Raw genomic sequence first — 15145 nt, 5'->3', positions numbered from 1 at the left:
ATGAAATGTCACCCACATAATCCTGGTGTTCACAGTATATAATTAGGTTTCCATCTGCCATTGATTTTCATATCCACCATATTCACCTAAATCACCTAATATTATTAAAATTAGACATGGAAGCAATTGTGAAATGCTGATAGAGTTCACAGAGAAACAGAACATAACAGATGTCTTGTCATTTTGATGCCAAATTGGAACATTTCTTTCATTATTTCAGTTTCCGCGAGGCACAGGTGCACAAGTAGGTTTGCATTCAGAGACCCTTGAAAGCAGTTGGAATTAGTTACCATGAAATAGTTGCTTCTCTGAGTTTGTGTCTGCCAGAGGGATTTATTTAATGCGGCAAATTTGTAACCGGTTCCCAACAAGAATTGTGTCGATGGATGAGTAAGCGGTGTATGTTGATGTGTGTTGTGCATAGCTGTGTGTGTGTGTGTGTGTGTGTGTGTGTGTGTGTGAGAGGGAGAGAGAGTGAGTGTGAAAGAGAGATGCAGAGGATTTGGGAAATTAGCTTACCCCGCTCGTTGCTTTTTAGACTTGTCTGAGATGCCGTCTCGTGACATGAGCTTGTTGAACACCACAATTCCAATGAGCATATTGACCTGAGAGAGACAGAGGGAACAGTTTGATTAGAAGTGATGTTATAGATAAGTTGCCAACAGGGATTGAATCCATGCACTATACATGAAAGACGATTCCTTTTTTTGTTATTGTCCTACAAGCTTAAGACTGGCAGTGATGCTGTCAGGCTCCCAGGCTTGCTCTTATGCAAGAGTACCTTTAAGCTGATTTCAATCACATTTTTATTGAAAACATACATAGATGTCCCAGCACACAACTATTACTCACAGTTTTGAAAATCCATAATGGCCAAAATGTCCAAAAAGAAAGTGGAACATAGTTATAGAAGTAACAGCATCTCAACTTTGTGTACATAATTGTGGTGCCATGGGCCTAAAACACAGAGACGTATGTGTGTGTGTATATATATATATATATATATATATATATATATATATATATATATATATATACATAAGGAATAAAATTGCCAACTTTCACAGTACTCTTGGAAGTTTGCTTGCAAACAAACAGAAGTTATGTTAAGATTCTCACGAAACTGCATTGTGGTCCAAAACAACTTAATGTCTTTATGTATTAAATACTCGCTGGATATTCTTACACATGAGGAGCCACTAGTTAAGCTTGCCAAACATCTGGCCCAGTGACAACAATTGTATTTGGCACACGCTGGCAGAGATCTGAGCCAACGCTTTCCATGTAGACCTCTTCCACTATGAAATCCTGTCCATCTGGGAGATAGCAGCGACATATTCCTTCTAATCCTGATTATATCTGAACTCTTTCTATCACCGTTCATGGGTTTCCCTGTAGAGTTTTGGTTTTGTATTCATCTGCTGGTGTTCTTTGGGACGTCACGTAGGCAACAGATGACATTCACTTACTATGTATGCAACGCATTCAAGGTCCTAAACTGGATTCCTTGCTACATCTGCCACCGTTGGCAACTTCTGCCAGGGCAGAAACATTTTATAGATTCAATACACGGAGGTTGCTGGAAATCCCAAAGAAAGAGCTGAGTGGTTGAGCAGTTAAAGTCTGACTTTGATGTGGTCAGTTGAATTTCCAGTTTTTTGCAGCCGTTGCAGAAGCCGGATTTTGATTTGAAGCCTATTTCTTTGCTACATCTACGGTACATCTGGCAGCTTCTTTCTCTCCCTCTCCCTCCCCCCTCCTTCGCCCGCCCCCCTCTCTCTCTCTCTCTGATCCCCTTCCCTCTCGTGTGTGTGTGTGTGTGTGTTGCTGCTGACAGCTCCCTACGATGGTTCCAGATTGTGAGAGCGCTATTGTCATGCCAGTCATGTCCGGTCCCAGCATTGTGAGTCAGCATCATCCTGCTCTGCTATTTGCCCAGGGCCAGGTTGATTAATTAGAGAAGAGCCCTGTGGGAAGGTCTGTGTTTCTCTGCCCGATGCCCCACTCTCATTACAGATGTGTGTTAGAGTGGGGCCCCCGCAACAACACCGGGGGTCCGGGGACCGTTACAGAACATAGCAGCTGGGGTGTGGAAAGTAAATCGACATTGTAGAGGTGGTGGGAGGTTGGCATCCTTCCAAGGAACACCAGACTCTGATGCACAACGTATGAGGATAACTGTCCTTTGATATTACTAGACGACTTTAACCTTTGAGCTCTCACACGTAGACACACCAAACGCCTAACCCTTCAGATATTGGAATGTGTTATTTTAGTATTGGAAGCCACAACATTATCATAATCATGAATATTCAGCAGTACATCATCCTGTGTTCCCTCATGTCCCGAACTGTCAAACTGTCACGCTCTCGTCAAGAATTGACTTTAAAAAAAATGCATATCACTCCGCACACCTGTGACGCGGTCTGATCCACGCTTTATTTCTGACATGTGCTACATAGCGAGTGTGCAAGCAACAAGAAAAAGAAGAAAAAAAAAATCCTAATGCTTGAGCAGAAACACAACAGCAGCAGCGGAGGTGGCAGAAATTACCAAAATAGAGTATAGTACCCCATCCTGACTTATAATAAACTTAGTGGTGGAAATATCCACCCAGGGATTCATTTCGCAGGAATTAGCCTGCTAGAAACAGTTGCATAGAGCGGCACACACCGTATGATTAAAACACTGAAATGCAATTAATGCACTCAATTCAGCTGCAAACTAATATGAAGCTCTATGCTGTTGTATTGTAAACGTCTATTTTATATCAATTGGTAAAATCAAACAAATGGCAAATTATTATAACTGTAGTGCACATTAAGTCACATATTCATGTCTAAAAAAATATGTATGCTTAAATACATTAGATGAAATGACTTACAAATGTAAGTAAATGAATTACTTTGAAAGTACATAAACTAGTGAGAGATTTGGTTGCTGGGCTCGTGTTGCATAGCCCGGAAGCTCTTGTCGACTGGAATATATTTTAGTGTTTTTGAGCTGACATTTTTAAACTCAAGGATGAAAGCGCTCATGTCATCATTTTGTCATGGACACCTCGGGTGCGACTATATGTTCACATGTGCATAAGGGAGTGAAAGGAGAAGGACAAACCCCAAAGGTTCGCTGCAACTCTTAGCTTGCAGGCTAACTTCAGACCATATTTTCTAGAATTATACTATAATCTCTTTGAGAGAGTATGTTGGACAGACTCACCAATACAATGACAGCAGCAGGCCCAACGAAGGCATAAAGCAGACCGCCCTCCAAGGACAACCAGCAACTAAAAAAATGAAATAAAAAACAAGTACTTTTAGCAAGAAATCCTATTCAGGTCTCACATCCCACTGGTTGTGAGTGCTAAGCACTTCACCACAACAAGTACACAACCAATTAAGGCTCTTGAATGTCCTAAGTGAGGGATAAAGTAGACATTTATGTGACTGGGTGGGTGCTTGATTCTGTAAATATTGCCCTCAGTGACAAGAAAATGTATTATGAACATTACCTAAAACATATCCCGAAAACTGTAAATACTCTTGTGGAATTTTTGGGGGTTTGAAGCTTCTGAGACTTAACGAGTTTAAATGTATCCTCCAGTGATGTCATCAGAGCATACTGAAACCCTGCTGTTGTCTTAATTGCAGCTCAATAAAAAAGGAAGATGAACAACGCACAGCCTGAAAGCTAATATGCAGTCCTAACATTAATGAGATGTTGATAAAGTAAGAGGGAACTAAGTTGTAAATACCTTTTTGGGTGTTTTCATTAAATCAATTACACCATGGAGTGGTTATCAGAGCTCTTTGTTGGCACATCTTGTTTAACAGTAATTGTCAATAATTTAGTTTTTAAATGCTCTGCTTCAAAGTAATAGTAAACAAAACATCCAAAACACGCTTCACATATACTGTGTGGCTTTCAGTTAAATGAGATTATTATTATTTTTTTAGAGTTAAGGTCTATATATATATATATATATATATATATATATATATATATATATATATATATATATATGTGTGTGTTCTGAATATGATGCCTACTGAGAGAAGTTTCAGTCTCCCAGTGACAGAAGTTATAGTTATAGAAGAAATCGGATAGATAGATGGAAGTTGTTTTGTTGAAACATAAACTGTGAAAAAAACAGTCAGACTTTATATATTCAGCTGCTTATAGCAGATCCTCCACTGAATCAATAACCACCTCTGGTGAGTAATAAAAAAAACGGATGAAAATACTAGTTTATGAAAAAGGAGGATGCAGTATTCAGTGAAAAAAACACTATGCTTGTAATGGTTGGGTGTGAAGGCATAAGATGGAGCTGTGCTGATATTAAAAGCTGAAATTTAAATCCGGTCATGACTGGTTTGAGGAACAGTGCAGGGGGTCGTAAAGTGGCACTCACTAGCTCGCCGTGCCGTAACCTCTCGCTCTGGTGAAACCCACCGACACTGCTACGACGAGAGCTGGAAGACCTGCGGGAACACAGAGAGGGAAAGATCAAAAGGGTGAGACAAAGGATAAAAGGAAGCCTTAATGGGAACGATGAAGCATGTCGGCCAAATAAGATTCTCCAGTGCGAACAACTCCATATGGCTCTTCCTATTCCGAAAGCAAGATGCTGTGCAATAGAGTGTAACGTGTGCATATGTAATTGAAACTGACTTGGTGCTGTGTAGCTAAGCCAGAGTGCGCTGCATGTGCTCCCTGACGCACAGGTCCAGCTGCAGGCATAAAAACTGGGCTTAGATCCCAGTTCATCGCAGGGATGGAAGCTTCGATTTAACATTTCTCGTGTACATTAACGCTGTCAAAGGTGACCGAGGCATGCAGCATGCCCGTGAGCGAGTAACACTGTGAACGTGGTTGTGTGGGACTGAAACAGAGTGCATGAAATGTGAGGAGGTATAGCTCGGAGTGGTCAATAAATTGTGCATTAATTAGCTAAATCAAGCAGGATGGGTGTGTCTGCATGTGTGTGTGTGTGTGTGTGTGTGTGTGTGTGTGTCAGTGTTGGGAAAGAGAGTGAGACTGAATGTCACAGAGTACGTGCCAGAAAAAGAAGGAAATATGTCGGGGCTCCGTAATGAGCTTGGCTCTGAAATATTCAAGTAATTAACAAAGCTGTGATTATGGCTGCAAATGAAAAGCAATTAGAAAAAGTCACATTAACATTAACAAATAAGATGGTGGGGAGCCATGCTGGTCTACTAACCAGCATAGGCAAAGTTTCAATTAGGCCACATCAGTCCGGCGCTTACTGATGTATAAAACGGTAAACACGGACCTATACATTACACATACATACACTCATGCTAATCCAACACAGCTCCAGGGCACATCCCGAATCTCCTGTTTCCATGGCAACCGATTTCAATCACACAATTTGGGAGGGAAGTGGCAAAATGGACGTGAGGAGGATAAGCTGTGTGATCCCCCTTCACTCTGCTCGACTGTTTCATGCATTTCATGTGAATTAGCAAGTGCACAGGATAATTATATAGCTGACACTCCGTGCCCCTATACACACGCGCGCGCATACACGCACACACACAGTCAGTATCTTTCTCTATCTGTGACTGACTGTACAACGATCTATACATTCTCCCTCCTCTGTATCAGGAAAGGGCATCGATGACTTGGCAGATTAGACTGGTGGGATCAATATCAAGGGAAATGAACAGACAGTGTGTGTGTGTGTGTGTGTGTGTGTGTGTGTGTGTGTGTGTGTGTGTGTGTGTGTGTGTGTGTGTGTGTGTGTGTGTGTGTGGCGATGGTGTTCGAGGTTGTGGTTGTAATTTCCAAGGCTATATCTCAAAACATCTGGCCATTGTTACACAGATCTTATCATGTGTTTTGATTATCCTCGCACATCACTGGTCCCCATTGCGAGTACAACATGATGAAGTGACATGGAGGGGGAATGGAACAGAGGATTGTGTTTACTCTGAGTGTATACTGTGACCCTTTGTGAGTGTGTGTGCATGAAAATATTCACTTCTAGCTTTGGCTGTAATTCGTAAGATTATATTAGATACTGAAATAAATGTCTCTCATGAAATCGAGTCCTTGAAGTAGCAAATAACAGCGAAGTGAATGGGCTATAAATGGGAAGAGCACAAATGAAGGTTATGCAGCATAATGCAGCCACCACTTTCAACTCAACAATCTGTTAAAGTTCTTGTTGAAGAAAAAAACTATATCCAGCTGCTTCCCATCACATATTCACTGAACATTCAGCATCCAATTCATGAAACGTCTTCATTTGCTATCACGAAAGTTCTCTCACACAAACAAAAGTAAAAGCAACCGCAGAAACTTACAACAGCACCTACGCGTTACAGTGGACGCCACTTACAAACTGAATGGTCTCTTTTAGAGCAGTCACAAAAAAAGGTCAGGTCAAATATTTTTTTACTTTAAAGAGTGCATAAATAAGTTTCACTTTCAGTTCACCTCCTTGTCTGAAATGGCTCTCTGACAGCAAGATAAAGTGGTGAAAATGTTCTAAATATAGCGTACACTGCAAAAAATATCGCCTTCTTTAAAGTGGGTCTGACTTTTAATTGGCTCAAGTAGCTTTTGCTGCTTCCTCTGTACACGGTAGTATATTGCTTTGAACTTGAGTTGGTACTCCAACACATTTCTTCAAACTAACGTTTCAAACAGGATCTACAGTAGGTAATACACAGACCACGAATACTGCTTCACTTGATTTAAACCAGTTTGGGAATTTTTAATGGAACTATTTCAGACCCTAAGAATCAGAGGAACAAGATAGCTTCATCAACAGTTAAACAGCAGTTATGTTGCTAACTGTCTAACTTGTGTCTCATTAAATCAGTCATACATGAAATACTGGCCAACTTCTCTGTAAACCGATGTTTGTACCCGTATTGCTAAAAATAGCTATCTTGACTGGAGCAAACCCAATTACGTTTTCCAACTTGTTGAAGTGGATTGCAGTCAACTTAGCTAAGACGTTATTCAGGTTTCTGAGAAAAATGAATTCGACTATAAGTACCTCAGACTATCTCATTGCAAAATACCTGAACCATCTCTTTAAAGAAGATGTTGGATGTGTGCACTCAATGTTCTCAAGGATGCCTATAAAAGGAGCAGTCATTTTGGCAACATAAAAAGTAACCCTTGAAACAGGGTAACTACTGTAGGATTTCAAGCATCAAATAAAGACCACAGTACTCACCCCAGCCCAGGCACAGAAAACGCTTGCGAATGAGTCGTGACCTCATTTTGCCAATGACGGCCAGATAGGACTGCCACGCCTCCGTCAGCACCCAGCAGAAGGATGCCAAAAAGAAGAAATGCAGGAAGGCGGCCGTCACAGTACATAGACCCTAAAGAGGAAAAGAAAGTCGGAGAGAAATAAAAAATCGTTGGAGACATTTTACAAAGGAATAAAAAATGGTAGTTTTGGTGTCATCATGAATCATCTCTTAGGGCTATCCAGCCGAACAAAATGAAACCTTTGCAAAAGAAAGAGCATAAAATGATGAAAATGAGCCTGATTTAGCTAATATTGTTCAGAAGAACAAGAGTTTGGCTCTACTGTGCTCCACATAGAGATCAATACTGACCACTACACAGTGCAGTCTTGCTTAGTCAGAGTACTCAGAGTGCTGTGTGCCAAGTCAGCCTGCCACTTTGAGAGCTCAGCTGTATAAATCGTGTGTCCACTTGTTTCGAGGCATCGCAAAAGGCTTGGTCAAGAGCACTTCTACTGGGATCCTAAATGCATTGACTATGGTTTAGGGTGGAAATCCAGTTGCTGTGTGTGGGAATTTTTTTTATCTGTGTTGTTCTGTGCACAGTGCCTTCCTTACCTTGCTAAGCGTTTGAGATTGTCCCACCAAAATCAATAAATTGGAGGCCAAGATGGAGAGGCAAAAATTCACCAAGATTATGGATCTCTCCGAACGTATGTACCTACAGAGCAGAGGGAGGAGAGAGAGAAAGGGAGAGAGAGAGAGAGGACAGACATATGAGATGAGTATTAATGACAGATTGACAGACTGAACAGTATCCTTTTGGACATTGTACAAAGTCATTAGCTTGATTTTACCATCTGTCATGTGTTCTCCCAAAAACTAAATCACCACCCCCCTGCTGTAGTTGAACCATTTGTTCCTTATTAGGCCTCGTTGGAGTTTTGGCATGGCAGAGGACACACGCAAACTGCAGTTTTTATGTATTGGTGCTGTAGGAGCCTGAATAGTGAGACAAATCTCCACTGTCTGCACAAGAAATGCCATCAATGCATGTGGTGTGTTCACATGTACCTCCAGAAGGCAGCGTAGATTAGCAGCAGGATGAGAAGAGCGGTGCAGGAAACACCACAGCCCACCATGAGGGGCAGAGAGGGCATGCTGGTAGGACCCATGTCCTGAGGAGAGTGAAAAGGAGAGAAAGAGACGGGGACAATGATAGTTAATTATTTTTGGAAGAGCAGTATTATACCACACATGTCCCTTGCTTGCTTTTATTATATACAATTACTACAGAGGTCATTTTGACTCCTCAGCTTCTGTCATGTGACATTTCCAAGTGAAAGGAATATGTGTGGGGTATAGTTACAAGAATGATAATAAGAAAATGATGGGTAGGTTTAGCTCGTTGCCCCAAATCACATCGAATTGAATCCATTAATAGAAACACCTTAAAGTTCAAGATGAGTCATCAAAAAACAAAACACACATAAGTGGACGTAATCAACGTGATGTCACACGCTGGTTTGTGTACAATGGTTTCGAAGCAAGTTCTGCATTTTTGCCATTTTGAAAATGACCCTATTTCAATAAAGAAATAGGGTCATTTTCACGTAGACTTCTTATCAATAATCGGACTAATTTTTGCAATAACAAACGCTCCCATGATGGCTGTTAGAAATAATAGAGGTTTAGGGCACTTATGCATTGGCTTCACTCTTCAGACTGGCAGCTTGCCTGCTGCCTGTCAAAAATATTGTAACATTTGACAGTTAGAGAAAAGGAGAGTGATATTTACATGACAACAGCCTGAATGGTCAAATGAAGGGTGAACACATGTTACTGTTATATCCCGTATCATACAGTAGGTTAGCGTGCAAAAAGGGAATTCGAGTGCATAGCTAGATCGATATAGATATCCATGTGTGAGGGAGAGTGACAACAAATTGTAATGAATCCGGTTTGATTATTTGTCTTTCTAGAAATTGTTGCCACACTTTCTGCTGGTTACAGTATAAATTAACTATTGTTCTTCCTTATTTGTATTCTCTTTGCAAGCCCCTTTCAGTTGTACTGTACCTGACGATTACATTTAATTATGGTTTAGATGGAGCTGGATAATAACACATAATTACACGAATGTGAAAGTTCCTGTTTGTTGAAAGTATCTGGACCACTTTGATAACACTTATGCAATTTTTCCTGCATCTTTTAAGACCATGTAATTATACAACATTATACTGTCATGGACTCTGAGACACGAGGACCTATTCAGGTAACCAAACAATTGCTGGGGTAGAGAATGTACAGTAGATGCTCGCTGTGCACCAATTTAAACCCATTGAATCTTTTCAGGTGTTCAAGGCTCAAAGCACTCAACCGTAGCGCATAATTGAACGATGTAGGTCATGATGTACAGCGGACCTCTGCTTTGCCTCTCTCCCAAGGTGTGCCTTTGAAAAGATGAGGAACAGACAAATGAAGCTGCATGGAGCGCATACACCCCGCCGTGTCCCAAATGGGCTTAATGTTTGCCCTGCTTTTAAGTTCTCAATCACACAATTTACCTCAATTTACCTCATAGGGTGTCTCGCCTTCCCTTTCATCCCAAAGATTTATCACAGTACACAGACACTGCACAAGGTGTCTTTTCGAGCAAATAAAGTACATACTCGAACACAAAGGCACATCTAGGCAGATGTGCCAAGTAATTGAAAGTCAAAGTCAATATTTGATCTGCATGAATGTGGTTGTGTGACTATTCAAGATGAGCCGAAGGCAGAGGAGCAAAGAAAGACTTTATAAAGGAATAAAGAATGCATACTGGAAAGGAGGAGGCCTGTTAAGAGAGAGATGGTGAGAGGAGAATCACTAAGAGAAAGCAAAGAGTTGTAGGAGGGAAAAATAAAGAGAAAAGAAAACGATAGAGTCTTTTAGTGGTTGTCCCCTAGCTCATCAAAGAATCCAATTTCTCGAGAGGAAAGTTGAATAGGATGGAATACCAATATGGCATGCACACTCTAAAACACTATAGGAGGAGAATTGAGGAGAAACATGATCAAACCCACTTAATAAAAAGGGGACTCACAAAAAAAGAGAAAGAGGTTGTATGACAAGCGTCTGCTTAAGGAAAAAAGAAAGGCGTAGAAGGAAAGAATCAGTGTGTTTGATAACCTTTTGAGATGAAGGTCAAAGGATATGCAGGCATTTGTTTTTTTGGTCTGACAGATCAAACATACAACAGGATGCATGGAAAATGACAAGCGTGCGTGCACATACACACACACTTCCTTCCCTTTCCCACTAACTTTTAGTTTGTCTGAAATTACTAAAAGTGATGTAATAAATTACACGTGTACTAATTTATTAATACTAATTTAATTTTCAATATAGTAAGCTTGTCATTGTGTCAATTTGTTCAGTGTTCTGAACAGTGTTCTTAATTGGTGTGGCAAGGTAATGTGTGAGTGTGTGATGAGATTATGTGTCTTATTTCTTAATGTGCAAGAATGCTACAAATAAGGAAAGAAAAAAAAAAAAAAAGCGGAAACGCCCACACAAACAGATTCACAAGTACAACACATCAGGCCTGAGGCCTTCTGTGTGACACAAATGCCCTGCTCTAAATATAGTTGTATTATGTTGCAGTTGGAAGGGGTAGTGGGTGTGTTTTGTGTGTGTGAGGTGTGTGTGTGAGAGAAGAGAAAAGCACACATAGAGAGTACGGATTAGAAAGAGTGTGCTGAGGCTCTGCTGTATACGGCCAGGCTCCCCTGGGCAGCTTGGCTACCATGTGATAGAGAAGATAGCTATTTTCAGCTCAGGAAGTTTAACCTACTTATCTCCTCTCACTGACACTCCTCTACCCTCCACTCCTACCTATTCTGCTACCCAGCATCCTCCTTTTCTTCCTCTCTCTCTCTCTGTGTCTCCTCTTTTCCCCCATTTCCTCTCTGCCTTTACCTCTTACTCATACATCAGCAGTGGGTCTTTCCAATTCTCCTCACTACTTATTTTGGATTAACTCTTCCAGGCAAATCATGAAGATTTACAATAATGAGATTACAGAAAACCACACTTGTTTCCAAGTAGTGCTGCAAATGCATATTTTATAGGAGCACTTGCAATACTCCATAGGACAGCTTGCACTATACGTGTATGTTGATGTACTCATCGCCACTCTGTTCATGTGATGTGGTGTGTACATCAGTGGTGGGCTGTCAGCTCCTTCTAAGCCCTCAATGCTGGCCTAAACAGAATCATAAAGTTATAGCAGCTTTACAATTTAATTGTTTTTTACAAATACACTACATATACTATAATAAATGTTCCCTATCAGTTTATTTTCTCATTGCAGAGATTCCGTCTTCCTCTGTTGCTCTGCCTGCAGTCTTCAGTCTGCTTTTTCAGAACAAATCAGATCAATAGGTTTGACAAGATGGGTGGATTCTTTGAAGTGCGGGGCCTATGAAAAGCCGTGGATGTATATGATTGGTCAGTGGCTCAGCGTGACCATTAACATGCGCTGTGATTGGTCAGTGGGGCATGAAGTTTGGTGGATTTACTGATGACTTGCTTTTGTATTTACTGATGATACCTTTCCCACAGAGGATTACAGAAATGTGGTGAGTTTTCTTTTGTGTTTTACATCTGCAGTCATATTTAATCATACACAGCGTTGTATTAGCTGAGGGATTTTTTAGATGTAGAGGTGCAGGTAGGAAATGCATGGCCTGCCACTGGTCTACAGTAGTCCCATTTAGGCTGTGAAAATGTTACTTCCCTTAGAGAATCCTCAATAAGTCCATTTCATACTATTTGCTTTGAATAGCAGTTAGCTGTTCTTTGATGTTGCACCTAATTAAATGTGTCCTTTGAGCGAGAAGCTAAATCAAGTATGCTAACATCCTCAGAATGACAATGCTAACATACTGATGTTAAAAAAAGTACAAAACCCAACCGCTACACCACTGGCTGGTTCTGGTATATTGCTCATCATGTTTTCTCAGCTTCATTTAGCTTGTTAGCGTGCAAATGAAGCTAATTTGCATTCAACAAGCACTGCTTGTTGAATTAGCATTCAAAGTTAGCATTCAACAAGCACTGCTTTAATATGCACTGCTTCACTGCAAGCACTACTAGCACAACAAGCACTGCTTCAACAAGCCCTGCAAGCATTGCTGAGGTTAGGCCGCAATTAGTTTTGCTCATATTTGGTCATAACCAAAGTAATGGACGCATGTAAAACTATTTGGTTGAAGCTGATATAGTCAACACTGTCATATTGACAGTGGATCAAATTACATTGTGTATGTAACACTCAACAGGTCATCAAATTTCTGTCAGCTCTTTGAGCGTTTCAGCTCATTGTTTTTGGTTTGAACTCTCCCCTATTTTCAAGCAGCTGTTTATAGAGAAAACCACTTAAATCTCACTGTATGCTACTTGTCCAGCACTACACAGCACATCAGCGAGTAGCTAGTGGTGTATTTAGCAGCTAAATGGCCCGATATGTCCAGAAGGAGTAAATAGAATGGAATACAGCGCTAAAATGAGAGCTGCTGAATGCTTCTTGAAAAGTTTTCAAAATTCAGCAATTGTACTCACCCACACAGATATAGGCATAGGCACAGTCATACAACCACACTCGTACACCCATGCAGACCATGCCACAGCAGAAAACTGCCCATCTTTCTGATCCACTATCCCGGCCATTCCATTGTCTGTGTTGCTGTCATGGTACTCGGTAAATACTACCTGCAATCTGCTGAATCAATTCAGCAGACCCTTGAGGGTTTACCTAGACAGTCTCTGACTTCAGTGGCCTGAAGACAAACCATATGTCTCCTGTCAGTGTGTGACAACCTGGAGAGCTGACAGAGTGACTTAAATTGTAAAGTCATCATATCAAGTGCTGGCCTATCCTCAGTTATTTTTAAGCACCATTTGAGTTTTGCACTGCTTACTTCAGCAAAATCAGCGATACAACACAGGCCCTTTTGCAAAGTAAAGTTCTAAATTAAAGCCAGGAGGAAGATACACTAATTCTTTAAAACCATATTGGCACAGTCATAGACTACAACAGGCCTTGTTGGTTCACACAAATCGGATCATATTTTAATCGCGAGGTCACCAAAAGGACATATCACCCTCTGCCGTCTGCTTTGGGAAAAATATATATTATACAAAACAAGGAAATGCAAAATAAATGTAAGTCAAAATTTAAAAAAAAAAAAAAACTGTTCTTGACCCCCTGGTTATAATTGGAAATAGCGATTCTTGAGCTGTCTCAAAAGCTTTTCTCGTAATCATCTAATTATTAATCTAATCAAATATTTCACACCAAGGGTCAGCCATTATGCATCTTAAGCCAGAGAAAAAAAGATTATAATTTCACCTGTATACTCTCTTATCATTTCCTTGTCACTGACTAACTTTCAATTAATGCAAAGAGGGATACAACGATTCAAATGCAATTCCACACAGAGCCTCTCATAAATTTTAGAAACCCTAATATTTTAATTACGGTTGAGAAGTGCAAGTTATTTGCATCGAGTAACCTTGTAGTGGGGCTGGCATTGTGTGCTTTCCAAACATTGTTTTCAGTTAAGCTATAAATCCTGTGGTGCTTGAACCACCGCTATCATCCGTCCACAGTCAAATCAGGCACTTTGACCATCCTTTTGAAATAATAGACTCAGCTGTGTGATATTTTCATTCTGATTAGGTGCTGGTGAGCGCTAATGACAGTGGAGGAAACGAGTAGACCCAATCATCTCCGCCAAAAGCAGTTAGTCTGGCAGGTAAAAGAAGCTGTGGGCAATCTCTTACAGCGGAGGCAGAGATCACTTCACATAATGTTCTTGCTTTGATGCAGTAATTGCCTTATAAATGAATTATGGAAATGCAGAAGGCACCCCCTCTCTTCCTAGCCAGTGTGTGTGTGTGTTTGTGTGTGTGTGTGTATCAAGGTCCCAGGTGCTGTTTGAATCTCTAACCTTGTCCCTCGTATTTCTGGTTACCTGCTTAGGCAAGCAAAAGCAATGAATCTCACTGTAACTATGAAAAAAAGTTTGGGAGATGCATCTGAAAACTACGTGCTGACAAATCTGAACTGAAGAGGTATAACTCACTTGATTAACCTCGAGACTAAATGTTAAACAGACTTTTATAAAGCCAATACATCCTTCTACTCCGAATCCCATGATCCCCGTAGAGGCAATGAGTCCAGGCATATCCGTAGGGTTTGTGTTCCCACTGCAGTCATTTTGGGAATTAAGTGGCTTGGTTTATAGTATGGCTTTGTGACCTCTCTCAATCAACTCCTCTTTCTCCTTCTTTCTCCTCCGTTTACCCAAAGTAACAACCTCTGTCTTGTGTCTGATAGTGAAGGTCTCTCTATAGACACACGGCAGGATACACACACATACTATGTGTATGCTACACACGCGGAAATCTCAGAGGCTACAGAAAGTAAACAGGATTAACTGGCTATCCCTTGCTCCACTGTAAACTGCCTGTAATGGCAGCGCCGCTTCTAAATCCCTCCATCTCTTTCTCTCCCCCGCCCTCCCTCCCTTTTCTATTAAACATGGAGGTTAATCCTCAACCCCCCTTGTCCCTAGCGCCGTGGCCCAGGATAAGCTGTCAGAGCTGGGCTGCTGATACTCAGCAGTGCTCCAATAGCCACACAGCCTGGACACAGCATCGTGCATAGTGTGTGTTTGAGTGTCTACATAAGCATGTTTGTGCATGCACCCACACTTGTGTGTGCGAGGGTGTATAAAAGTACAAACATCCATACTTCTGCATGGCTGTGTTTGCATGTCAGGGTGTGACTGGGTCTCTCCCTCGTCCTTTATAGAATCTAATGTCCGGTGGAATAAAAAACTGTGGAGGACCCTGAAGCAACA

At 41.0% G+C, this 15145-nt stretch overlaps 1 protein-coding gene across 3 annotated transcripts in view; it reads right to left on the bottom strand.

Moving 5' to 3' along the window:
- Positions 1-15145, bottom strand: part of adgrb2 (adhesion G protein-coupled receptor B2) — a 186821-nt gene that overhangs the window by 34075 nt on the left and 137601 nt on the right. For all 3 annotated transcript variants that reach the window (XM_068576099.1, XM_068576101.1, XM_068576102.1), the window contains 6 exons: positions 8307-8410; positions 7851-7953; positions 7214-7364; positions 4412-4481; positions 3220-3286; positions 520-605 (listed from right to left, as the gene is read on the bottom strand). In XM_068576099.1, the coding sequence (XP_068432200.1) occupies positions 520-605; positions 3220-3286; positions 4412-4481; positions 7214-7364; positions 7851-7953; positions 8307-8410 (581 nt within the window). The remainder of the gene's footprint in view (positions 1-519; positions 606-3219; positions 3287-4411; positions 4482-7213; positions 7365-7850; positions 7954-8306; positions 8411-15145) is intronic.

Source organism: Clinocottus analis, unplaced genomic scaffold (genome assembly GCF_023055335.1).
Source record: "Clinocottus analis isolate CAN_PGR_092001 unplaced genomic scaffold, fCliAna1.0.p SCAF_14, whole genome shotgun sequence".
Lineage (NCBI taxonomy): Eukaryota > Metazoa > Chordata > Actinopteri > Perciformes > Cottidae > Clinocottus > Clinocottus analis.
Note: the sequence above shows the minus strand (reverse complement) of the source record. Positions and strands in the feature narration are given on the sequence as shown.